The sequence below is a fragment of the Drosophila novamexicana genome, unplaced genomic scaffold, assembly GCF_003285875.2.
Source record: "Drosophila novamexicana strain 15010-1031.04,08,12 unplaced genomic scaffold, DnovRS2.1 tig00000434-arrow-pilon, whole genome shotgun sequence".
NCBI classification, from domain to species: domain Eukaryota; kingdom Metazoa; phylum Arthropoda; class Insecta; order Diptera; family Drosophilidae; genus Drosophila; species Drosophila novamexicana.
Window position 1 is genome coordinate 5202238 of NW_020824802.1, and position 25717 is coordinate 5227954.

General features: G+C 37.6%; 1 protein-coding gene across 7 annotated transcripts in view; it reads left to right on the forward strand.

Moving 5' to 3' along the window:
- The window catches only part of LOC115760404 (protein unc-13 homolog 4B), a 142663-nt gene that overhangs the window by 18344 nt on the left and 98602 nt on the right, over positions 1–25717 (forward strand). For 5 of the 7 annotated variants that reach the window (XM_030701707.1, XM_030701703.1, XM_030701706.1 and 2 more), the window contains exon 2: positions 6171–6438. In XM_030701707.1, the coding sequence (XP_030557567.1) occupies positions 6171–6438 (268 nt within the window). Of the gene's footprint in view, positions 1–16; positions 126–6170; positions 6439–10237; positions 10523–25717 lie in introns of those variants that run through there. The other 2 variants (XM_030701705.1, XM_030701710.1) reach the window with 2 other exon arrangements.

The following is a 25717-nucleotide window of genomic DNA, read 5'->3' on the forward strand; positions in this document are numbered from 1 at the left end:
GAGAAGTTTGTTGTATACATAGATCCAAAAATGATTACAAATTGAAACCAAATGAAGCTGCGCAACCGAATAAAATATATTAGACAACAGTGTGCTAAGTCTATAATAATATGTGGGGAAAATAGGTAATATACATATACATATATGTACGTAAGTGATAAATCGATCAAAATATTTTACGTAGGCTATACATATGTATGTACGTATGTACATTTCGCTACTCATCTATAAATGCATATGTAAATGTACATATATGTATGTAAGACAGCAGTCTCGTTGGTTTATATTTTTGTATATGTAAATTGGTTCAGCTCGGATGGTATTCAGGTAAAAACTAAAAAACAAGGAATGCTAAAGCTAAATCGAAACCTGAGAACTCCGGGTGCAGAGCGCTTTGGCCAATAAATGCAGCAAAGGCAATTGGGCAGGTGACCAATTTCTAAGCGGATGTTTCGCATTGAGCTGGCATTGACCGCTGGGGCCGCCGCTGGCCGCTGCGTTGGCGTTTTTCGATGGTAGCGGATAGTATTAGGTTAATTTATATGTTTGTGAATGCATACATACTAGAGAACTGAATGAATGGCAAAAAAATCATTTCGGACGAAATGAAGTCACTCACTCGAGTAATTCGAGTTTTTTCGACTTCATTCCGCTTAACGCTTTATTTATTCCCACTCATTTTGCTGAATGCACGCATTAACATTGGTACTCATTCGTTTCATTGTGAGCCTCGCAAACTCTCAATTCAATTCAATTCGAGTCCATTCAATTTAACGTGTGTTGTGAGTAAAGCAATGCAGCTCTCTAATACATACATATATGTATGTATAACAATCAAAGAAATGTAATCGGTTCGTTTCACGGCTTGAGCCATGTCTCCCTTAAGATTTGGATCGTGAATCTGGTTTCCCACACCCGAGAGTTTTGAGATTGGTCTTAATTCGCAAAATATTGTTTTTTTTATAAATAAAGACTGCCAAATATCTTTGTCAGTTCAATAGCTGCTTTAAGTAAACTACCGATAAATTTATGATATGTCAATTTTCAACTCTCCTGTGGATAAGCTCATCAGTAGTCTTAATTCTAAATTTGGTCAAAATCAATTTACTCAACTTTGCAAACGAGAACTTTACCTCTATATATAAAACAGTTTATCCATAGAATCTAGGAAGCTTACATATTTACTGTAATCACCTTATACATTGTATGATAAAGTTGCAGACAGGGTTTTGGAAAACTCCACATTTTAAAATATAAATGTTAAAATTCATTAACACATTTCGTAAAATCCATCCATTCTATAATTGACGCCTTAACGTATGTTAAGCTGTTGCTGGAGTGAAGAGAAGAGGCAGGCGTTTGGATCAAAAGGTCTTTTTCGAAATACTTCATGGGCGAAAACAAGGTTGCAAACACAAATTGCAAACACTACACCCGGCTGTCTGCAGCTACTTCTGCCGATGCCCAAAATTCAGGGACAACTTCAAAACATTTTCCATTTTGACTATTGATCAGTGCTGTACCCAAATACCACTAACCCTTAAATAAAATTTTTGATCTGGTCTGATAAAATTATAATTTAATATTTAGTGTGCAACTATTAGTACAACCAATAATAATTGTTTTCTTTAAAAATGATATACCATTCTTATAAAAAAGGGTATCAATGCCTTGACGCGCCAAATAGTTGTTGTATGTACGTATGTAGTATGTTTGTATGTCTCATCTCACCCATATTGGTGCAAATCTGCATATATGTATGTGTCTGCCAAGCCAAGGGAAGTCTATGAATTTAAGAAGATTGCAACATTCTGTTGCGTATGTATGTGACGTCACATCCCAAGGCTTTTTATGTGCGATCATTTCGTATTTATTATTTACTAAGTACCCTATTCATAAATTATTTAAATGTTCATTATAAAGGTTGGAAAATATAATATACTAGCGGGTATACCCCGGCCAATGCGAAAAATGTGCAACACGTCTCAAATGATTTCTTATGTAGATCCTTGGAAATGAATTTGAGCGCGAAACGTGACCCACCAAATTTTTGACCCCAATTTCCACCGAGGAGAAATAGATTTTTCGAAAAGTGTGAAACACCCCTCTAATGAATTTGAACAAAGACCTTTGAAAATGAGTTTGAGGCCAATCGGATGGTTAGCAAAAAACGTTTTTCGCTAATTAACCACTGTTGTGGGTGAAATTTCCCATATCGCTAAAAAAAAAACATATTTATTAAGTTCTCATGTAGAGCTCTGAAAACTAAGTTTGAAGCCAATCGGACACCACTGAAAACTTAGCCCAACAAATCTTTGAATCGTTGCTACCGAAGGAGCTTAGATTTTGCGAAAAATGTGAAACACGTCTCAAATGGTTTGCCTTGAAAACCAATTAGAGGGGGAAACGTCATCCACCAAATCTTTGACCCCCATTTCCACCAAGAAGGAATAAAATTTTTGGAAAGTGGAAAACATCCTCAAATTAATTTAAACACAGAACTTTGAAATTGAGTTTGAGGCCGATCGAATGGTAAACAAAAAAGTTTTATAACAACGTTTTTCGCGATTTTTTCAGACTTGCGGGTAGTATATTGCAAAACCCCGTCGTAACGTACACCTTCATCGCATAAGGTAACTACAGTGGAAATTTCAGATTTCTAGCTCTTACGGTTTGGGCTGTGCGTTGATCACCAATCAGTCAGTCCGTCAGTCAGGACAAACAGTTTTCTATATGGGGATATATAGAAATAAAATGTTATAAAATGTGACATCATAATTCATTATTTTAACGCGCAGTGCGCGTAACCCTTTGATTTGAATGCCATGGCCTGCTGGCATTCAAATTGACTACCTACTTGCACCGAGACTCGGCTCTGCAACAATAACATTAGTACCCAAATTGTGCTGTTGTTGTTTCTACGCTCTGCCTTGTTGGCACGACAGAAAGATTACAGTGGCATTATTTGTTCCTTTTCTTAGCACTGAGTTTCCTTTCATCACAAACCTCTTGCTGATCAAAACGGGTGAAGGAGAAAAAATTGATTTTCGTGCGCACTGCTGTTTTGAAAGTGATTTGTTGTTGCTTCCCATAGTTAATGAGCTATTTTTGGGTTTGATTTTGCGTTTGCGGACCCACCCGATCCACGGCTCATGAATTTTAAAACGGTAAAAAAGCAGAGTGTCATTTATCTCTTCTCTTTATTACTCAATGACTCAATGCTCAAAAAGGAAGAGAGTTAGAAAGCCAAAAGCGTTGTGTGACAGAATGTTTTTTATGATTTCCAATATAATTTAACTTTGTTGGTAAATATTAACAAATAAACAAAAAAAATTTAGGAAATCTGGAATGTTGTCATAACTTCGCTAATTCCAAAGACAAGTTGTTTCTGCTTTCATAAGCAATTAAGATAATCGTTAACTATGTTTCTGGCCGTTAAATATATCTTTCTTATTTTTATCGGTTTTATTTCTTACTACAGTATTCACAATGCACTACGCGCATCCTGCAGTTTTGTTGGAACTCTAGCGCTCCGTTAAAAACTTCTTTTCCCTTACCAATACGTGCCAACTAGCTGCGCGTGTAACTTTCTGCTGACGATTAGAGATTAATCACTTGCTACCCTCTTAGCCGTGCAACTTTCAAAACTGACCTCCGAGATGTTTCGCTCTTGCGGCGGGATATTGAAGGAGGCTACTCTGCTTGACGACTCATTTCCCACTCCCTTCTGCGTAGGCATCATGATCTCCCGAGTTCCGTTAGTGGACGGATTTCCTATCACCAAAAATCTACAGCCGCCAAGATTGAGTTCATCCCTGCGTGAATGCTTTCCAGCCAGAAAAGGCACTGAACGACTTTGCCTACCATTCTGACTTCAAATACTACCTCTGGCATCATAATAATTGAAAGAGAAACATTGCTTATGATGTCTGCACCGTGTAAATATTTTATAAATAGACTAAACCATGAGAAATCATAGATATAGCCTTCGCAGTTAAAACAACACTAAATCGATGTATAATAGATTCACTTACTCCTGCTATCTAAGCAGTTATGTTTGGTTGTTGAAAGACTCTTCTGTCTATATTTCCATTGTTGGTAATACCACACATGGAGATTTCTACCATCAGTTTCATTTCCTTCCTTAACTTATAATGTACACATATTATATTTGTTTAAAAAATTTGCTTTTTAGCATGTCGGATTTGAGTCTATTAAAATATAAAGGATAAAATCTTAGAAGATCATCCTAGTGCGGGGAATTTATAAAGCATGTTTCAACAAATTAATGTTAATTAAGACTTTTTTATCTTGCTCATTCTGTATATATTTAAGTTTATAAAAATGTGTATATGTAAAATATTCGAACAAATTAATGTTAATTTAGATTAACTATACATTCCAGAGGCGTATCCAGCGATTTCTGCTTGATTTTCTCAAGAAACCATGCTTCTCCCACATAAATTTCACTTCTAAAAGCGGGCCATTTCAATATTTTCTGTTAATATTCTTCTGTTCAAGCTTATTATAGCTACGGTTGTATATAATTGAACCAAAGCATACGGTGATCCTCACGTTAGTTCACATGTTACGTTAGTTCACATTAATATGTAAAGTGGTTCGTTTTAATACGGACAATTAATCATCTATATTTTGAAACAATTACTCACACTTACTTGTATAAAGGGTTGCCTCTCTCTTGTTGGTCACATTAATTTGAGGGGTGTTTCACAGTTTTTGGAAAATCCATTCCTTCTTGGTGCAAATGTGGTGCAGAGATTTGGTTCAGTTTCTGATTCAAATTCATATTAAAGGATCTCTATGAAAATTAATTTGAGACGTTTCTAATTATCTTTCTTTATTTATCAAACAATCGGATTCAAACTCATTTTTAAAGATTGTTGTTCAAATTAATTTGAGGGGTGTTTCACAGTTTTCGGAAAATCCATTCCTTCTTGGTGGAAATGTGGTGCAAAGATTTGGTTCAGTTTCTGATTCAAATTCATATTAAAGGATCTATATGAAAATTTAATTGAGACGTTTCTAATTATCTTTCTTTGTGGAAAATGCGGATCAAAGATTTTTTGTGTATATTTTTAAGTTTTGTTTGATTGATTTCAAACATATTTCCAAGCCCAACATAAAAACTTAATGAAAACGTTTTTCGTCGATTTTGGTAATTTCGTGCACAACAGTTGCATAAAAGTTTTTTATTTACCATTCGACCGGTACCAAAAGGTTATAAAAGCAAAGAAATATATTGTGCCTGCAAAACCTTAAGGTTGAATATGAATAAATGAGAACACTTGCAATAAGCTTTGCAGTTAAAAGAGCTGGCAGCTCCGGTGGGACCTTGGATTTGGCAGTAACCATGCGAAATAATAACGCTCTAAAAATTGCTCCACCTTAAGCTGGATTTGATGCATCACAGAACCCGAAAATCTCTAATGAGTGTACCTTAAGTGTAACACCGGGAAGGTGTTGCGAATTACGCAATCGATCGAAGACCTAGTTGAAGCTAAATAAAAGAGTTCATGGTCAATTTAAAGTCAATGACAGTTGGTTTGTTATTATCATAGAAATTTGATCCCCTTGCCATATCGAATTATCGGGATTCGACGGTACTATTTTCTTAGTTTTCTAGCGCTGATCATGACCTATCCCAAATTTGTGTTGAAATATGAATGTATGTTGTGTACTGAGGTGGGCTCCGTAGAAAATATGTATTTTCAAGTCAAATTAAATTAATAATCAAATTATTATTATTTTTAAGATAAAGTTGCGTTCTCGCGAATGTGTTGGGCCACCAATCAGCCTAATGCGAACAATTGCCGTTATGCTTAAATTTATTTTTTAAGCTCCTTATGTTTCGTATCGTACTATACGTACTATGATATTATAAGGTACTGCGCTTGTGGTACTACGCTTGCCGTCGCATATAATAGACTGTAACATTTACGCATAATTTTAGCATGGCTTGTGAGGTGTAGGTTTATTCAAACCTACTTCAGCCTTTTTAAGCTTTCTTCTCTACTAAAAAAATGCAGACTGACGTCATTTTTACTATTTAAGTAAAGAGCTTAATCCATTAAATCTGGATCTCCCAGTCTTGAAAGGAATTAATTAATAAATTAATTACAAATTATGATATTTTCCATTTTTTTGTTTAGGCTCCAGGATGTTGACGATAGTTTTTTTGAAAAGTTCGGGTCCCTTTTAAGACAAAAGTCACAACTGGATGAAAATATTTTTAAGACTTCACTGGCTCCATATCATGAAGAGGAAGAGGATGTTATTACAAAGGTTGATGCTGGATCTTACGCTGACACTGCAGTGGAAACAAAAAACTATGATAATGCGGTATTGGGTAGCGTGCCAGATTCATTATTCGTCGAAAATATAAGAGACAATTTTTTTGATACAACAATTTGTATGAATGTAAGTAAATTGGATCTTTATAACGTAATATTACTATACTTTTTACAAGTACAAAACGAATACAAAATAAGATTTTATGCTAAGACTATAAGCTAAGACTTTATGCTAAGACTATAAGCTAAGACAAACAAGACTATAAGCTAAGACTTGCTAAATAGTTTAGAATAGAAGACTTTATACGAAGAAGAGAAGACTCCGAGCAGAATACTGCTTGTTACAACATCACAGAGAACCCTGATCGGGTCATGCACGGCAAGCTGTAAAATTACGTGTTAGCACTAACCATACAATGCATTGTATGGCTAGTGGTGTTAGTCTAGTAGGGATAGAAAAATTTAATTGGCTAGTCAACATTGAAGAGTTGATTTCACCAGTAATTATTTTATGGCTCAATATTGCACCAAGCATTGTTCAACGATTACTTAATAATTAATAATCAGAAGTCTGCTGGAGTATGACGGTAACCGCACACGAGGATCCCAATTCAAGCCAAAAAGGGCAAACAACAATAATTATTTCTGTACAGATTTAATTCTGTCTTGATGAATAGAATATTGTGACGACCAAATACATGCCGCTTACCTAACTTTAGGTCGTACCAAAGATTTATAAAGAGACATTCTCATGTACGGATCGTCAAACTCCTTCGTCCGTCGCTTGATGAAACCCAAAATAATTCTGACCTTATTGACCACAGAATTAACATGAGAGTCGAATTTAAGTTTATGATCAAGAATGACATCCAGATCATTAACATAATTTCAAGTACTGGTGATACGCTCGAGCGGTAAGAAACCAATTAGGGAGGGCTTGTGTACAAATTTTTTACCTTACATTTGGAGCAGCTTAAATTTAAGAGGTTGGAAAAACACCAAGCCTGAAACGTATCAAAGTCAGCTTGCGAAAGATGCCATATGTTTATATGCAAGGCATAATTTCACATTAATATCATACATTAATACTCGATAGTGAGACAGTATCGAGGAAAGGCCATTGATGACAATAGTAAAGAGTAGCCGGCCAAGATGACTACCTTGAGGAACACTGGAAGCCACCAGAATACGTTTAGAAAACGATTTTATGAAAAGAATCTTTCAGGTTCTGTTTCACGAATACTCTGAAATCCAGTTCAAGAGATTCACTGAAGCCGGAAGCCGAGAAAGCATAACTTATGAAGCAGTAGGGAGTGGTAGACTGAGTCGAAAGCCTTATTGAAATCAGTATAGATGACGTCAGTCTGCATTTTTTTCTTAAACCTATCAACTAGCGAAGTAAACTCAAGAAAGTTAGTGGTTGTAGATCTACGCTTACAAACCAATGCTGGGAAGATGAAATAATAGAACTACGTAAATGTTTCAGTTCAGATGTTATGATTATCTCAAAAACTTTAGGTATAGCAGACAATTTGGAAATACCTTCATAGAGGAATAATGTACGATTCCTTCCAAGCAGGAATACCATCAGGGCACGGTGAGTAAACCGGCTTGGCTGTGTTAAGGTCGCTGAGAACCTCTGTAACTGATAAAAATAAGGCTGATTTTTATTATACTTGGAGGAGGAGCAGCTAGTTTAAAAAAAGTTCGCAAACAGATCGGCAAAGCTTGGACCATTCTTTGCGCTCTCATCTGCACTTAACCGAAGAAGCCAAAATAAATGTCTTACGTTTAATTTAGTTCACAAAGTTAAAAAATTGCTTAGGATTTTGTGAAAATTGGACAAACCAACGGCGAAGGTAATATGGAATTTTCATTAGAAAATTTTGATCGGGCAGCTGCATACCGGGAGAAATCAGAGCGATTTCCCGATTTCTCCAACTTTTTATAACACCTCGACTTCACGTTCAAGAGGAACGCAGATATGAAAGAGCGAATACGAGGTATCATAAAATAGTTTAATGGCAACATCAATTGTACAGTTGGGATCAATCGACTTACAGCTTATAAAAGTCAGCCTTTTTGTAACTGACGCTGAAAACAACTAATTCCGATTCCTTGATAGGCACTCGGGTTGGTAGATCAATAATCATATTCAGAGTTGCACGCCTTCAAAAGTGTCAATCCTGTGCACACTGTCGAAAGAATCCAAAACGAAGATCAGAAAAAGAGACCTATTTCCTGAATTGCGTAACCCATTAACTTGCCGTAAGGACATTTCCTGTAGAACACCAATAAATTCGTTTGACGAAGAGGGCATCAGAAAGTTTGAATCTAATGGCGATGGCAAATCGACAATAGCGTTAATTTATTTTGTATTATTTATATTGATCGACTTTTTAAGCTACATTTATGTGAACTAGGTTGGTAACATTTTAATTATTTACTGTTGAAAATCCAAGTAATGCTGACATTATTTTTCTAAGGCATTTCGCGAAAATGTGGTCAGTGAATTGAAAGTACATGTAATCGAGTTTATTAAAGTATGGGCGAAAAACTCAATTTTGAAATTCATACATACGTACACAAAAAACACAAGCTGAAGCTGGGCTTCACTTTTCTTCACAGTAATTAAACTATGTTAATACCATTTGTGTGTATAGACCGACATTTAAAAAATGTTTAGGGTATAAATATGGGACTCAAAAAGGTGTAAGTATGAGTTTCCCAATTTTCGGGGGTCAGGTATTTAAAATCGGTACATACAAGAACCCATGTACCAAAATTCCTCCAAGTTTACATTTTCAATTGTATTAAAAAAAAAATGGATTCTAAGAATTTTTCTTTGTTGTAGATAAAAAGATCTTATTTACATCTGTGTATATTTGCATATATATGTATATATAAGTTATAAGTTATGAGTTTTGTAGTCATTGAGATCGGGAGTTCATAAAAACCAATGAGAAGACACATGTGCCTAACTGATATCGCTGTTAATGATTATTTTTGCTTCCTATCTCTACTGGACGTTTTCAGAACTCCGTAAAGCTTTTTTATTCTAATTGAATAAAGTATAAATCGCAATTTTGTATGAGTCATGTCCTATATGTATATATTTAAATTTTAGAAAAAATTATAAAATATTAATTACAAACATTCCAATTTCTAAAAAACTAAGCATTCATATTAAATTGAATTCAATTTTTAACATTCCCAAATCAATCCCTGAATAGATCGCAAAATTTAAGCATTTTTCTTTTTATTAGAGCATTCAATGCATGCTCTAGTGCTTCAAATAAATATACGTCATTATAAAATCTAAACTGTCTCATTGTTAAATTAATCATAAAAAAGAACTGAAAACAAATTAACTCATTCCCAAAGAAAGATTTAAAAAGTCCACAAACTTGTTTGCTTTAGTATCTACTTAACATGTGTCTACATACATAGATTGTTTTTGTGTACACATATTCTGTATGTACACAAAAATTATTTATTCACTCACTTGTTCTGCATAGCTTTTCCTACATACTTAACGAAATACGTCTTTCATTATCATTGAGCTTTTTTTTTAATTCTAAAAATAAAGTATGTGCTCAAAGCTCTACTATTTAATGCTTTTCTCTTTATCTTGTGAGATACTTGGAAAACAATATCGAATTCGAATGCTGCTCATACACACCCAAAAGCAGCCCACGGTCAACTCGATTAATATGAAAATTTTTAGTTCTCGGCATTGACACTGTTAAAGGGTCTTCATTTTACACAATCGTAAAGTGTTAAGATACATGGGAATATGCGCATACTGATTTAGTTTGATACCAAAAACAACTGTGACATAAAAACTAATATTTACAGAAAAATTATGATAATCATGTGCATATAAAGTGCAATATGTAAAAAAATTAATTACGCAGAGATTGATAACTTGGTGTTTAAAAATGAGTTATTTATCCTTGCCCCGTGTTCTATCAAATATCAGTTCTCGAAACTTCACCGACAAAAATTCAAACTTTCTAAGTTTAAACCGTTCCGCTGGTCATGAGATGCGACAAATTACAAAAGTATATTCTACTCTTTCATTAAATGAAACAGCGGAGCGGCGTAAACGAATTCTTAACAGAAATGGAAGTATTTCCAATCAGCATTTTCGTGGTGTTCACAAGCATTTATTGGAATCTCACACTAAAGTAGTTTGTCATTCAATGACAGTAAGTATATTTTTAAACGCTTATTGCACACATGAACCCATTGAAAATGGTTAAAAAGGTTACGTTTTATGTTGCATGTGTGTTAATAAAAAGCGATATTGAAATATTGGTTTTCGAACATGAGTTTATAAATGCTACAAATTATTTCGGTTTTAAGATACTTCCCCTTATAAAAACTTAATTTAGGAGTGTTAATTTTATTTTAGAAGTGTTTCACAAATTTTGAAAATTCTATTCTTAATGTGTTTGTTGGTCAATCATTGGGTAGTTGATGTTTCGCGTTCCAAGTAATTTCCATATGTAAATCATTTGGGATGTGTTTTACACTCTTAGCAGAATCCAAGCTTCTACGAATAATATGACTGTCCTACATAATAACTTAATGAATACGAGTTTTTGAAATTCGATGTTCATTGCTAGTCGGAGAAGCTGTTACCCCAATAGTAATGGTTTTCTCTCGGTGTATGCAGGTCTTTCATGAGCTGCAGGGAGAACACCTCTTCTATTGCCGTTAAGGGTCTTAACAGTTGGATCATGGCTGGTAGTGGTTTTAAGTGGGAGGGATAAAGTAAAGTTATTAAATTTAATTAAAAAATGTCCTTTAATTATTTTTAACTCGTTATCAATAAAAATGTTAACATGAAAGTCGTTTAGAAATATAATACCCGTATCTATTTTGCAGAAGTCCCTCTTTCTGTTGCACGCAGCACTTATGTCAAAACAAGCTGGATCGGACCACTATAACATATAGCTGCCATAGAAACGATTATGGTTATATGAAAAAAATGTTTATCAAGATATCTTGACTAAAATCGGCATTTATTAGCTCTACTATGGTTCTCATATAAATGCAAAATCCTATTAAGATCGGACCTTTATCTCATATAGCTGCCATGGGAACGATCGGTCGAAAGTTAAGTTGTATGTTTTTCACGATGTCTTGACCAAACTCGGCATTTATTAGTTTGACTATGCTCCTCATATATATACAAAATCCTATCAATCGGACCACTATATCAAATAGCTGCCATAGGAACGATCTGTCGAAAACTAGGTTTTTGATAAAAACCCTTTTTTGTTTATCAAGAATTCTTGACCAAACTCGGCATTAACTACTTTCCCTGTGCTACTTAGATACGGGCAAAGCACTATGAGCAATATGAATAGGTTGGGTCTGCAAGGGTATTATTTCTTCGGCGTGCCGAAGACAGGCTTTCTTGATCGTTAATACACATTTCTGTATTCTCAAAAGTTTAAAAAGTGGGTGTTTTCAAATTTCTTTGATTTTGGGATGAAAATGAAATATTTTCTTTTGTACAAATGTTAATTATTATGGAGTTTCTTCTTCGGATATTATAAAAGTATTTTCTATATTAGCTTTTGACAAATGTAAAGCAAAGCTTTACATTACCTAAATCTTCTGTAAATAAATCTATTTTACATTTTATTGTGTAGAAAAAATATTTTGGAAATTATTGGAATTTTTTATAGCTTTAATTATTACATTATCTTATTTATTTTTTCTATCATGTCCTTATTGAAAGTTAATTAGCTTGATTTAATTTTTAATAAACGAAAAGAGGGTATTGATTTGAAAAATGTTAAGGAGTTATTTTTTATCTGACCTGTGGTTAACTTATATTTGTTAATGTTAAAATGATATACAATTTTAAAATTTCCTGAATTTACTTTACTTTCTTTGAGTTCGATAATAGCTATCTCGGACTTGGAATAATTCAAAGTTTCATATGTGGCATTGCAAAATAAGATGAGCCTGGTAAGCAGGACAAGAAGGAGCCATTTTTTAATTTCCTATATGAGTTTTGTGGACATGGATCCTTTCGATATGATTGTACTTTTGTGCGGTGGTGTGTTAAAAACATTCCCAATTGATTTTTTTAGATTAACTGTATTGACTGTGAATTAAGGGACTTTTCGTTATCGATGATAACCGATTTTGGTGGTCCAAAATAAAACAAAATTTCTTTTAATTGTTTTCTAATGGCCTCTATGCTTCTGGTTTCTAGTGGCTTAGCTACTGCTAATTTTGTAAGTAGTAGTGAAGTATTCTCCTAGTTTAATGTTGTTTGGATGTCGTTCAAAATCCTTGCAAAATTTTACACAATTTGTTGTTTATTAATTTGTTCCCATAGATGGAAAGTATGCTTTCCTGTGTGCTCAACTGTTTGTTTTTATTGTGATATTTTGATGCTCCTGCTCGTTCCTTATGTCTTCTACTACAAAACTTTAAATTTTAAGCTTAATTGGTTCTGTCGTTTTGCTAACTGAAGGATTCAACTAAAGCATTTGTTTAAAATTTTCAGTCGAGAATTCTTTCTCTTTAAGTGTCGGTGGTATTATATGTCGGAAATAAAATGTTGAATTGGTATGACAAACTTTCGTCAAATTCAAGGAATATTTTATTTTTAAAAGCATTTATAGGGATTTCTAATAAATGTATTAAATTTTTTGCAGAACTTTCGCTGCTGTGAATAGTTGATGTTAACGCACTCAAACTGGGGTCTAAATTTTAAGTTTGCTTAAATATAGCAATCAGCGTAGCTCTCGCAGTGCCCAAATTATATATAACGTTTCTTCACCATTTGTTGTGGCCTGCCTCTTTGCGAAACGACAGCGCATAAAGTATAGCTCGATGTATCAGTGGAATGGCTCACTGAACTTGAGGAAATGTAATATGTAATATCGGAATGGAATTTTTATTTTTTTGGGTTGCTTTTTAAACCATTATTGCTTATCCTAAAAATTCTAAATTATCTTTCATAAATTCGCATTTGTGTAATTGGACTTCTGTTAAAAGATATGCTGCGTTCAGATAAATGGCATGATCCGATTGCTGAAAAATGATGGATCAGACCAGACTAATAAGATTATCTGTCATGCTTCCCGATGCCATATTATTTTATGCAGAATGAAGAATATGATTGATCCTCACTGCTTAAATCTCACTGAAGTGATCATAAGAGTAGGATTAAAAAATTTAACGGTCCGTATGACTAGTACCTGATTACCACCGATTGGATCGAAATCAGAGAAAACATGGAATGCAGAGTTGAGCGACTGATTCCGAAAAAAGCTTTACTTCCTGTACTATGATTAAACATTCCGCAGAAAGATTTAAAAATGTCTAAAAAAAAAGTCGGCTTTAACCATTGACATTGCGCAAAACATTTAAAAAGCATGTTTTTCATTAACTGACTATATCTGCTAATCATTTAGCTTGATCTATAACTGGAAGTTTGATTAACCGGACATTGTTGTCTTCTAAATTTAGATACTCATCATTACGTTTAAGACAATTAATTGATGTTTTTTTCGGGAAGTCTATCAACTACTACGGCTTCCTGGGCGGATATTTCCGCCCTCGAAATAAACGTATGCCCTATTATATGCTGTAAGTTTTGACTAATTGTTTCAATGTCCCTGCTTATTTCGCTTGCTGCTTCACGCATTACCTTTTAAATTCCTCTCTGGGACTTGTTGGTATAATAACGTCGTAGCTGCTGCAAAAATTTATTGAAATATCAAGGTAATTTAAAGTTTCACGATCAAACGCATTTTCTAAGACGAGCTGATTTTTTTCAAAATTTATATGATGCACATGTTTATTTTCAGCACCCTCTTGCAAGAGAATATAATTTTGTTTGGGCATGGGATGGTATGGAATATAAAATCTACAAGTTAAGTCTACGTTTAACTTCTAATATGAGCTTTGATAAACTGAACAATAACGATTTTTACAGACGGTGCGCTTGACTCATCAGTCAAGACAACCTTCGGGACATCTTTAAGCCAAAACATGAAATGATCGCAACTGAAACTCACCTCGCCAATAATACTTTATTATCCTATGATTTCCAAAGACACCACCTTCCCTTTAAATTAGTTTGCAAACTTATAGCCTAAAGCCTATAGAGGTATTGTTCCTTATACTCATCATTTCCAACTTAGTATTATTAAGAAATAATTTATCTGTTATACAGCCTCACTTATCAAAGTTTCTAAGTTCTGACCTAACTATGGTTGTAAAATTTTCTGGTACTATGTCTTAAGGTCAGGACAAAAAATTGGTATGGTCAGCTAATCTGAGTAGCAATCTTCGATTATGTCTAAATGACGTTGGACAGGAATTGATATATTATCCACTGAGCCCTTTGCTTTGTTGCTGTTACATTTGTATACTCCGCATACTCCTCTTCTGACGGCATACCGGCCATTACGTTCTACTTTGGTTACTTAATACTGACCTAGATATTCGCGCAACTTGCACACTCCGACGAACTGCGTTTTCTTGGTCGCTACCAGGTCTCCCACTCTGTAGTCGTGCTCAGCTAGATGTTTTTTGTCATAATTACGCTTATAGACTTGAAGTATGTTCTGTTTCACTCAGTCACGCAGCTTCTGGCGCTCGTAGTTAAATTGCGATGCTAACTCCTTGTTGAGTACTTCTAACAATCGACCCTCAGCTTGGCTGTGGTAAAGCTCTTCTTTTGTGACGAAGGCTGTATACGCTTTGCTTTGCTCTTTAATGGGCACATACAAAAAAAATATTTTCAAGCTTCTCCAATATGGCTTCCATGATTGGCACAAGGATTGGCATAAGGACACAATGGTACAAGGAAACAATCCACCAACCCCATGCTGCTTAACATTCTGTAATCTACGCAAACTCGCAATGTGCATTCTTTCTTTTTTACGATAACAACTCTATTTGCTTCACTTGAAGAAGACTTGCGAACGATTCTTCTTCGACCAGTTTCTTTACAGAACTGGCCTCGTCTGCTGCTAGATGACTCGGTGAATGTTGAAACGGCTGAATCACTCCGTCGCAACTTTTTTCAACTGAATTGGGCACTGCTTTGCAGCTTCTGTGCGGGTCTGGTAACTGCTGTCTATCATCTGTTCAAAGTCGGAGTGCGTCGGAGCTACAAAAGCTGTCTCTTCGGTGACATTATATATAAAGCGGACTGATTTATTGGCAACGGATCTGCGTCCAAAGTGAAAAATGTGTATCCTTGCATATCGGCGAACAAACAATTTTTTTTAATAATATCATGCCGCAACAGAGCATCGTAATCGCACTCGGGACTAAAAACTTTTCGTCTGCAATTTGTCCACTGCAACCTCTGCTTTAAATTCACTCTGTTGTTATATGGCTAAGACCGAGCTGCGTAAATGTGCTTTTAAAAAATTTCCTCCTTTCTTATGCTCTTCACAATACTTTCTTTGATTATGATCACATCTGAACATCACTATTGGCGCGAACTTTATCAACCTTATTGGCTTGTTCAGGACAGTTACGTGAAATGTGACGACATTCATAACACTTAAAATATTGCATTCCAGCCGTATAATGCGTGCGCTTGTGATCACCTGTGCCACAGTTAAAGCAAAATTCTTTTTTACTGCCTTGCGCACTTTTCGGTTTGACACTTGCTCTTTGTTGTTCTTTTTCTCGGATATGGTCAAATCGAACTTTTACTTCTACTTGTTTTTTATGTCAAGACAATTTACAATATGGGTTATGGCAGCCGCGTCTTCAACATAAATAGCTGATGCTATTTTTTTCATATATAGCATATGTTCGTGCAGCGATTCATTGCTCTCCTTTTTTCGTGCAGATGCTGATGAATGTCGTCACTATTACACTATCACAAATAAATTCTTTAAATAATTCTCGATTTAGATACACACGTTTTCCGTTTTAAGAAAAAGTTTAGCTCCATCAGTCATCTTTCCCCTCAATGCTTATTTTTGTTTCTTTTTTAAACTGCGTGTTTGCTGCTATGTCACAAGGCTCGGATTGTTCAACTTAATTTGTATAGCCACTTGTAACAACTTTACAACTTTAAAGCAGTGTATAGCAAGTTGAGCCAATTTTCCGAGATCCTGATCATGTGCCAGCCACCTTAGTTTTTTATACCCTGAACCCATTGAAAATGGGTATAAGGGTATATATTGTATGTGTGCAAAATCCAAATGTATGTAATAGGCAGAAGGAAGCATCTCCGACCCCATAAAGTGTATATATTCTTGATCAGCATCAATAGCCGAGTCGATCTAGCCATGTCCGTCTTTCTGTCCGTATGTATGAACGCAAGGATCTCAGAACCTATAAGAGCTAGAGAAATTTTAGATGTAGATGCTCCTAGTTCCCGCGCAGATCGAGTTTATTTCCGATAATCGATAACTTACTCCGTTTCCAAGCAATCGATAAAAATCGATACAGATATCCTGTTTTTTGGGCAATTTTGGTAAACGGATTGTTCAACTTAATTTGTATAGCCACTTGTAACAACTTTACAACTTTAAAGCAGTGTATAGCAAGTTGAGCCAATTTTCCGAGATCCTGATCATGTGCCAGCCACCTTAGTTTTTTATACCCTGAACCCATTGAAAATGGGTATAAGGGTATATATTGTATGTGTGCAAAATCCAAATGTATGTAATAGGCAGAAGGAAGCATCTCCGACCCCATAAAGTGTATATATTCTTGATCAGCATCAATAGCCGAGTCGATCTAGCCATGTCCGTCTTTCTGTCCGTATGTATGAACGCAAGGATCTCAGAACCTATAAGAGCTAGAGAAATTTTAGATGTAGATGCTCCTAGTTCCCGCGCAGATCGAGTTTATTTCCGATAATCGATAAATTACTCCGTTTCCAAGCAATCGATAAAAATCGTTACAGATATCCTGTTTTTTGGGCAATTTTGGTAAATAAGAGCTAGAGTCACTTAACTTGACATATAGCTTCTAAAATAGAATATATATATGCATTTGATGTTGGAAGAATAGGGTTCAGGGTATCCCCTGGTCGGGAGCTCCCGACTAGAACCTCTTACTTGTTTATATATGTATTTTGTATATGCATATATGCATATATTAATAAGGATTTAAATAAGAAGTCCTCGCGGCTATTCGCTATAAGACATTATTTTTATTATTTTATTATTTGGGTAACAAAAAATTAATTAATGTTATATGGTTTATAAGACACTAGGCCGATACGCCGTAGCAAGTGAGTTAATTTATGCGCGTAGTCGCTGAGCCGATGTGAAAGCCGAATTAAAACTGAATTTACAAAAGATTGATCAAAATTACCTAAGCTATTGTGTGTCACAACGGCCGCTAGAATGCTTAGCTTGCGCCTCGTGCGCTGCCGTTGTGCAAGAACATCCGGCCCAGAGCTATGTCAGCATCTGGAGCTGGTGTCGTTGGCCTCTGTTAACTGCTGTTAACTGCTCACCTTCTTAATCTCCTTGGCCGATGCCATGTTTTTGGTGATCTCCAGGTTACGTAAGGGAGACTCAGCACGTCTTGGTGGCCGGTTATGTTCAGAAGGGGAGATGCCGCGATGCCGGGGAACTTACTCTGGACGTTGTTGCGATTCAAGTACTTAGTTTCGTTGATCAGAGCCCAATTATTGAACGTGATTAGATTCGTTCCGAGAACCCAAGTCTCAGTACCATTGTCAGTGCAAACCTTAGCAAGCCGGTTATTGATGATCAGAATTCCGTCATCGACCCATGTTATCATGTCTAAGTGACTCGGCTGTATTTAGAAGTTTGCCAAGCCACCAGCATGCAGCTCTCTGCCACAAGAGCTGGTCGGTGAAAGTTGACAAAAGATTCCTCCCGGCGTGGAAGTGCAATTATAAAGGGCAAGCACTTGATCTCCGCACTCAGCAATAATGTTGTCGTCAATTTGTAGCACAGCATTCTCATGTGCAACTGAATACAGCATCACCTTTCTGCTAACCATTTTGATTTTCGGGAACTAAATAATAAAGTGAAGGGTATTAACAAATTGTAATACTTTCACGGACGCAACGGACATAAGGTCAGCTATTGAAGTACCTGTGGGTTCATCGACCCAAACAGATTTCAAATCTGCGTGATCTAATATATTTGGGCTTATGATATTAATTTTTGCAAGGGTAACAGCGAGCATCAAATTCTGCATTTCCATCAGCAACATTCTATTCCGAGCTAAAAGAGTTTCGTATAAATGCCCGGAATCTATCTGATTCTTTTTTGCAGCTTTTAGTAATGTGTTGACACTTGTAATGAGTTGATTGATTTGTTCCTGAACTTTTGTATTGATAGCTACCTGTCGGTTGTTAGAGTTCACCAACTGTAACTCAGTGAATTTGATCTTCTCGAAGTCACTGGCGTCAGGTGTTCCCGCAACTACTTTGAGGGCTGTGCCCAAGAAATCTAAACTTCTTGCCACCCTGTGGTGCACGCCAAGAGCTTCTAACAGATCTCTGAGGTGGGACGCTTCTACGTTTAGAAGCTTTCTCATGTGTGACTGCGGAAACATTTCACATAGCTCCATTGTTTCGTTTACCATTTTCTCGTACTCAGAGATGTTTGCTGTGTGCCTGACGAAATTGAATTCCTCCCAGACCAGAACTTGGCCCTCAACAATGGGAATACTTGGAGTGTGAGTAATTAGCCACACGCGCTGCCGCATTTGCAAAAAATAGAAATAGCAGAAACCCGAACCTGCGGAAGACAGACAAAACGGACTAAACTATTACAACGTGTCTTCCTAAAGGAAATGCCAAGTGGCGTAAATTTTAAAACTTGAAGATGAAGCCTAATCAAGATGCATATAATCGATGTTTTATTTCAGCTCTCGCCCTACTTAAGGTTGTCCTTGTGGACCACCAATGAGAACGGTCGTACCAAGGTCTGCCTCTACGACCCGTTCTTCACATAAGGGCGTGAGTTTATTGCCAAGCCTGCGGTTTCTTTTTACTAGAACTTTTTCGCCTAATTCAAAGACTCTATTCTGTCGCTGGTCGTTCAACCTAGCACGGAACGCATCTTGTGCACTTCTTTACTTTGCTGATATTTCCCTTTCGGGTTCGCCTGAGGGCACATGGAGGGCATCAACATGTCTCTTGTTGATGACCGAATGTATTGTCTTGTTATACTCAATCATGGCTAGCATTATGACTTCGACTGAGTCACTGATGTTTCTTTCCAGCTTGAGACAACGTGCCAGCTCGGCTAGAAGGTTATGGAAGCGCTCGACTTGGCCATTGGAGGTGCTATTGAGCGGCGGCGCATTAACAATTCCATATTTGCTTAACAGCAGGGTCTTTATCGTTTGAGAGTTCATCGAAGGCTCGTTGTCGCAATAAATTGTTCTGGCTCGTGGAAAGAAATTCGTGAGCTGCAGTAGTGGAGCTTTTAAATCCCCGATAGTGCGCGACTGAATTGGTTGTACGACTGCACATTTAGAGAACTTATCAACGCAGGTCAAAAAAATTTTTTGTCCGTGGAAAAAATATCAATTTGTAGCAATTATCCAGGAGCCTCAGAGTTTCTCCCAGCTCCTGTCTTTCCGGGTGCCTGTCGTATTTGGCTGCTGAGCAGATTCTACAATTTTCCGCAATTTCTTCGCCATTTTAGGGAAATAGTATTCTGATAACACTTGCTTAACATTTTCTTGAGCTGCTCTGTGCGCTCTATTATGTTCGGCAACGAGAATTTCATCTCCTCTCATCATTGAAGACATCTGCAACTCGGTTTTTGCAGTGCCAGAACTTTGTGCCTGGAAACATGCGAACTAAGCCATCCTGCACCTGTGCTAGTGTGTGCAGGTTGCAATAGAGGGCATTGACCGCATTTGGATTAATCAAGTCAAGCAGTTCATTTAAAAGGGCTGTGTGATCAGTGAAGCCCACTTCATGATGCCTCTTGTCCCCGAAAAGAATGGAGTTGCGTTTGGTGGGGACGTGTGCCTCTTCAATGACAATTTGATTTTGGAAACAATTAAGCGGCTTTTCGGTCGTCTCAATTGTATAGGTCAAGGACAGCTCGCTGTGGACTGTGGCAGGAATCAGTATTCACCTCGTCAAGAGTGTTGAGCTGTTGTCGCGATAGCGCATCAGCAACTAAATTCTCCTTGCCTGGCTTATAAAATATTCGCGCATTCGTTTCATCAATGCGCGCCTTCCATCTTTTAATTTTGGCGTTCGGGCTTGACTCAGAAACGGCAAAAGTTAACGGTTGGTGGTCCGTGAAAATGTTAATGTCTTTTACTCCATATAGGTAGTGCCGTAGCTTGCTAAGGGCCCAAACTATAGCCAAAAGTTCCCGCTCGTTGGTGGCGTAGTTCACCTCCGGGGGTTTCAATGCTCTGGAAATCATTGAGATGGGCGACCCTCTTGCCCCTATGCCGTAAGCTGAAGCGTCTGTCGTTAGATCAAACGGCTTCTTAAAGTCAGGGTATATGAGCATGACATTTTCTGACGACAAAATGTTGCGTAGCTTTTGGAATGCGTGAACCTGAATCTCAGAGAATTCTACCGGGATGTTTCGCGATCTATGTTTACTTACTGACCCATTCTCGCCCTTTAGAAGATCAGAAATGGATTTTGCTATTGAGACAAAGTCTTTGATGAAACACCTACAGTAACTGGCCAGTCCTAAAAATGATCTGATCTCAATATATTCTTTGGTTCTGGGAACTCCTGAATCGCTTTGATTTTTTCAGGGTCGGTTGTAGCTCCGTTACTGGTTACCACGAAACCAAGAAAACCTACGCCTTTCTTAAAAAAACGCGATTTTTCCTTGGAAATTTTCACAATTGCCTCGTACAGGTTCTTTAGGACCCACTCTACGTGTTGGACATGAGAATTTTCGTCTTTTGAAAAGACGAGGACATCGTCAACTTAGACATAGCAAGATTTGCCAATTTGCTCACGCAGTACGTCAACAGTTCTTTGGAATATGCTGGCCGCATTCTTTAACTCAAAGGGAAGTCGATAAAATTCGTACTTCCCCCCGTTAACTGCAAAGGCTGTTTTTTCACGGTCACGCTCTGCTAGCGTGATCTGGTAATAGCCGGATTTTAGGTCCAATGTCGAAAAGTATTTAGCTTTGCCAAGATTCACCAAAATCATTGGAATTTTAGGCATAGGGTATCTGTCTGCGATGGTTTACTCGTTAAGTTTACGAAAATTTATTACGAGTCGCAAATTCTTATCACCAAACTCGTCCGTCCCCTTCTTGTCCACCACCTAAATTAAGTTTTTGTAGGGGGAAACAGAACAGAACAAAACAGCATCGGGCCCGTCGGCGTAGTCAACATTGGTAAAGTTAACATTCGCGCACCTGTGGAATTCGATTTGTTCAGTTTCTGCGTCTTTGAGTTGGCCAGAAGAAAGACAAAGCGACACTCCTGCTTGCGTAAGCAATTCCATCAAATTTGCACAGGTCTGGGAGTAAAAAAATGTGGCAGTTTTGCCGAACAGAGATGTAAGGCACTTATGAGTGATCTTCGTGGTGCCGTGTATAGAATGGGTAGAGAAGGAAGAATTTACTGGGCACACACCTTTTAGATTTTTATGTGGCCTGATATAATTCTTGGAAGCGCCCGTGTCGATGGGAAATCTCATCTGGATCCCTGCTACTCTCCTACTGATGTAGGGCAGCACGGAGCTTACCCTAAAAAGTTGAGAGTGTCTGAGTCATACCCGCTACCATTGTCGTCGACTGCCTCCTCTGTCCGCTTAAACGCCCAGACGTGGCCGTTCTTTTGTAGGCTTGAGGAGCGCTAGAGTTATCGTAGGCTGGTTCCTGCGGTGGTTGTAGAATTTGAGATACAGATGGATCGACGTCCATTGGTTCCTGTGATCCGCCACCTTTGTTCCACCTGCTACTCTGTTGCTCAAATTGACTTTGTTGCTGTTTCTGTTGTTTAGTGAAGTAAGGATTTTTGTATTAATTTGTATAGCCACTTGTAACAACTTTACAACTTTAAAGCAGTGTATAGCAAGTTGAGCCAATTTTCCGAGATCCTGATCATGTGCCAGCCACCTTAGTTTTTTATACCCTGAACCCATTGAAAATGGGTATAAGGGTATATATTGTATGTGTGCAAAATCCAAATGTATGTAATAGGCAGAAGGAAGCATCTCCGACCCCATAAAGTGTATATATTCTTGATCAGCATCAATAGCCGAGTCGATCTAGCCATGTCCGTCTTTCTGTCCGTATGTATGAACGCAAGGATCTCAGAACCTATAAGAGCTAGAGAAATTTTAGATGTAGATGCTCCTAGTTCCCGCGCAGATCGAGTTTATTTCCGATAATCGATAAATTACTCCGTTTCCAAGCAATCGATAAAAGTCGTTACAGATATCCTGTTTTTTGGGCAATTTTGGTAAATAAGAGCTAGAGTCACTTAACTTGACATATAGCTTCTAAAATAGAATATATATATGCATTTGATGTTGGAAGAATAGGGTTCAGGGTATCCCCTGGTCGGGAGCTCCCGACTAGAACCTCTTACTTGTTTATATATGTATTTTGTATATGCATATATGCATATATTAATAAGGATTTAAATAAGAAGTCCTCGCGGCTATTCGCTATAAGACATTATTTTTATTATTTTATTATTTGGGTAACAAAAAATTAATTAATGTTATATGGTTTATAAGACACTAGGCCGATACGCCGTAGCAAGTGAGTTAATTTATGCGCGTAGTCGCTGAGCCGATGTGAAAGCCGAATTAAAACTGAATTTACAAAAGATTGATCAAAATTACCTAAGCTATTGTGTGTCACAACGGCCGCTAGAATGCTTAGCTTGCGCCTCGTGCGCTGCCGTTGTGCAAGAACATCCGGCCCAGAGCTATGTCAGCATCTGGAGCTGGTGTCGTTGGCCTCTGTTAACTGCTGTTAACTGCTCACCTTCTTAATCTCCTTGGCCGATGCCATGTTTTTGGTGATCTCCAGGTTACGTAAGGGAGACTCAGCACGTCTTGGTGGCCGGTTATGTTCAGAAGGGGAGATGCCGCGATGCCGGGGAACTTACTCTGGACGTTGTTGCGATTCAAGTACTTAGTTTCGTTGATCAGAGCCCAATTATTGAACGTGATTAGATTCGTTCCGAGAACCCAAGTCTCAGTACCATTGTCAGTGCAAACCTTAGCAAGCCGGTTATTGATGATCAGAATTCCGTCATCGACCCATGTTATCATGTCTAAGTGACTCGGCTGTATTTAGAAGTTTGCCAAGCCACCAGCATGCAGCTCTCTGCCACAAGAGCTGGTCGGTGAAAGTTGACAAAAGATTCCTCCCGGCGTGGAAGTGCAATTATAAAGGGCAAGCACTTGATCTCCGCACTCAGCAATAATGTTGTCGTCAATTTGTAGCACAGCATTCTCATGTGCAACTGAATACAGCATCACCTTTCTGCTAACCATTTTGATTTTCGGGAACTAAATAATAAAGTGAAGGGTATTAACAAATTGTAATACTTTCACGGACGCAACGGACATAAGGTCAGCTATTGAAGTACCTGTGGGTTCATCGACCCAAACAGATTTCAAATCTGCGTGATCTAATATATTTGGGCTTATGATATTAATTTTTGCAAGGGTAACAGCGAGCATCAAATTCTGCATTTCCATCAGCAACATTCTATTCCGAGCTAAAAGAGTTTCGTATAAATGCCCGGAATCTATCTGATTCTTTTTTGCAGCTTTTAGTAATGTGTTGACACTTGTAATGAGTTGATTGATTTGTTCCTGAACTTTTGTATTGATAGCTACCTGTCGGTTGTTAGAGTTCACCAACTGTAACTCAGTGAATTTGATCTTCTCGAAGTCACTGGCGTCAGGTGTTCCCGCAACTACTTTGAGGGCTGTGCCCAAGAAATCTAAACTTCTTGCCACCCTGTGGTGCACGCCAAGAGCTTCTAACAGATCTCTGAGGTGGGACGCTTCTACGTTTAGAAGCTTTCTCATGTGTGACTGCGGAAACATTTCACATAGCTCCATTGTTTCGTTTACCATTTTCTCGTACTCAGAGATGTTTGCTGTGTGCCTGACGAAATTGAATTCCTCCCAGACCAGAACTTGGCCCTCAACAATGGGAATACTTGGAGTGTGAGTAATTAGCCACACGCGCTGCCGCATTTGCAAAAAATAGAAATAGCAGAAACCCGAACCTGCGGAAGACAGACAAAACGGACTAAACTATTACAACGTGTCTTCCTAAAGGAAATGCCAAGTGGCGTAAATTTTAAAACTTGAAGATGAAGCCTAGTGGCACAAATGTTGAAACTTATAGTAAAATTCAAGATGCATATAATCGATGTTTTATTTCAGCTCTCGCCCTACTTAAGGTTGTCCTTGTGGACCACCAATGAGAACGGTCGTACCAAGGTCTGCCTCTACGACCCGTTCTTCACATAAGGGCGTGAGTTTATTGCCAAGCCTGCGGTTTCTTTTTACTAGAACTTTTTCGCCTAATTCAAAGACTCTATTCTGTCGCTGGTCGTTCAACCTAGCACGGAACGCATCTTGTGCACTTCTTTACTTTGCTGATATTTCCCTTTCGGGTTCGCCTGAGGGCACATGGAGGGCATCAACATGTCTCTTGTTGATGACCGAATGTATTGTCTTGTTATACTCAATCATGGCTAGCATTATGACTTCGACTGAGTCACTGATGTTTCTTTCCAGCTTGAGACAACGTGCCAGCTCGGCTAGAAGGTTATGGAAGCGCTCGACTTGGCCATTGGAGGTGCTATTGAGCGGCGGCGCATTAACAATTCCATATTTGCTTAACAGCAGGGTCTTTATCGTTTGAGAGTTCATCGAAGGCTCGTTGTCGCAATAAATTGTTCTGGCTCGTGGAAAGAAATTCGTGAGCTGCAGTAGTGGAGCTTTTAAATCCCCGATAGTGCGCGACTGAATTGGTTGTACGACTGCACATTTAGAGAACTTATCAACGCAGGTCAAAAAAATTTTTTGTCCGTGGAAAAAATATCAATTTGTAGCAATTATCCAGGAGCCTCAGAGTTTCTCCCAGCTCCTGTCTTTCCGGGTGCCTGTCGTATTTGGCTGCTGAGCAGATTCTACAATTTTCCGCAATTTCTTCGCCATTTTAGGGAAATAGTATTCTGATAACACTTGCTTAACATTTTCTTGAGCTGCTCTGTGCGCTCTATTATGTTCGGCAACGAGAATTTCATCTCCTCTCATCATTGAAGACATCTGCAACTCGGTTTTTGCAGTGCCAGAACTTTGTGCCTGGAAACATGCGAACTAAGCCATCCTGCACCTGTGCTAGTGTGTGCAGGTTGCAATAGAGGGCATTGACCGCATTTGGATTAATCAAGTCAAGCAGTTCATTTAAAAGGGCTGT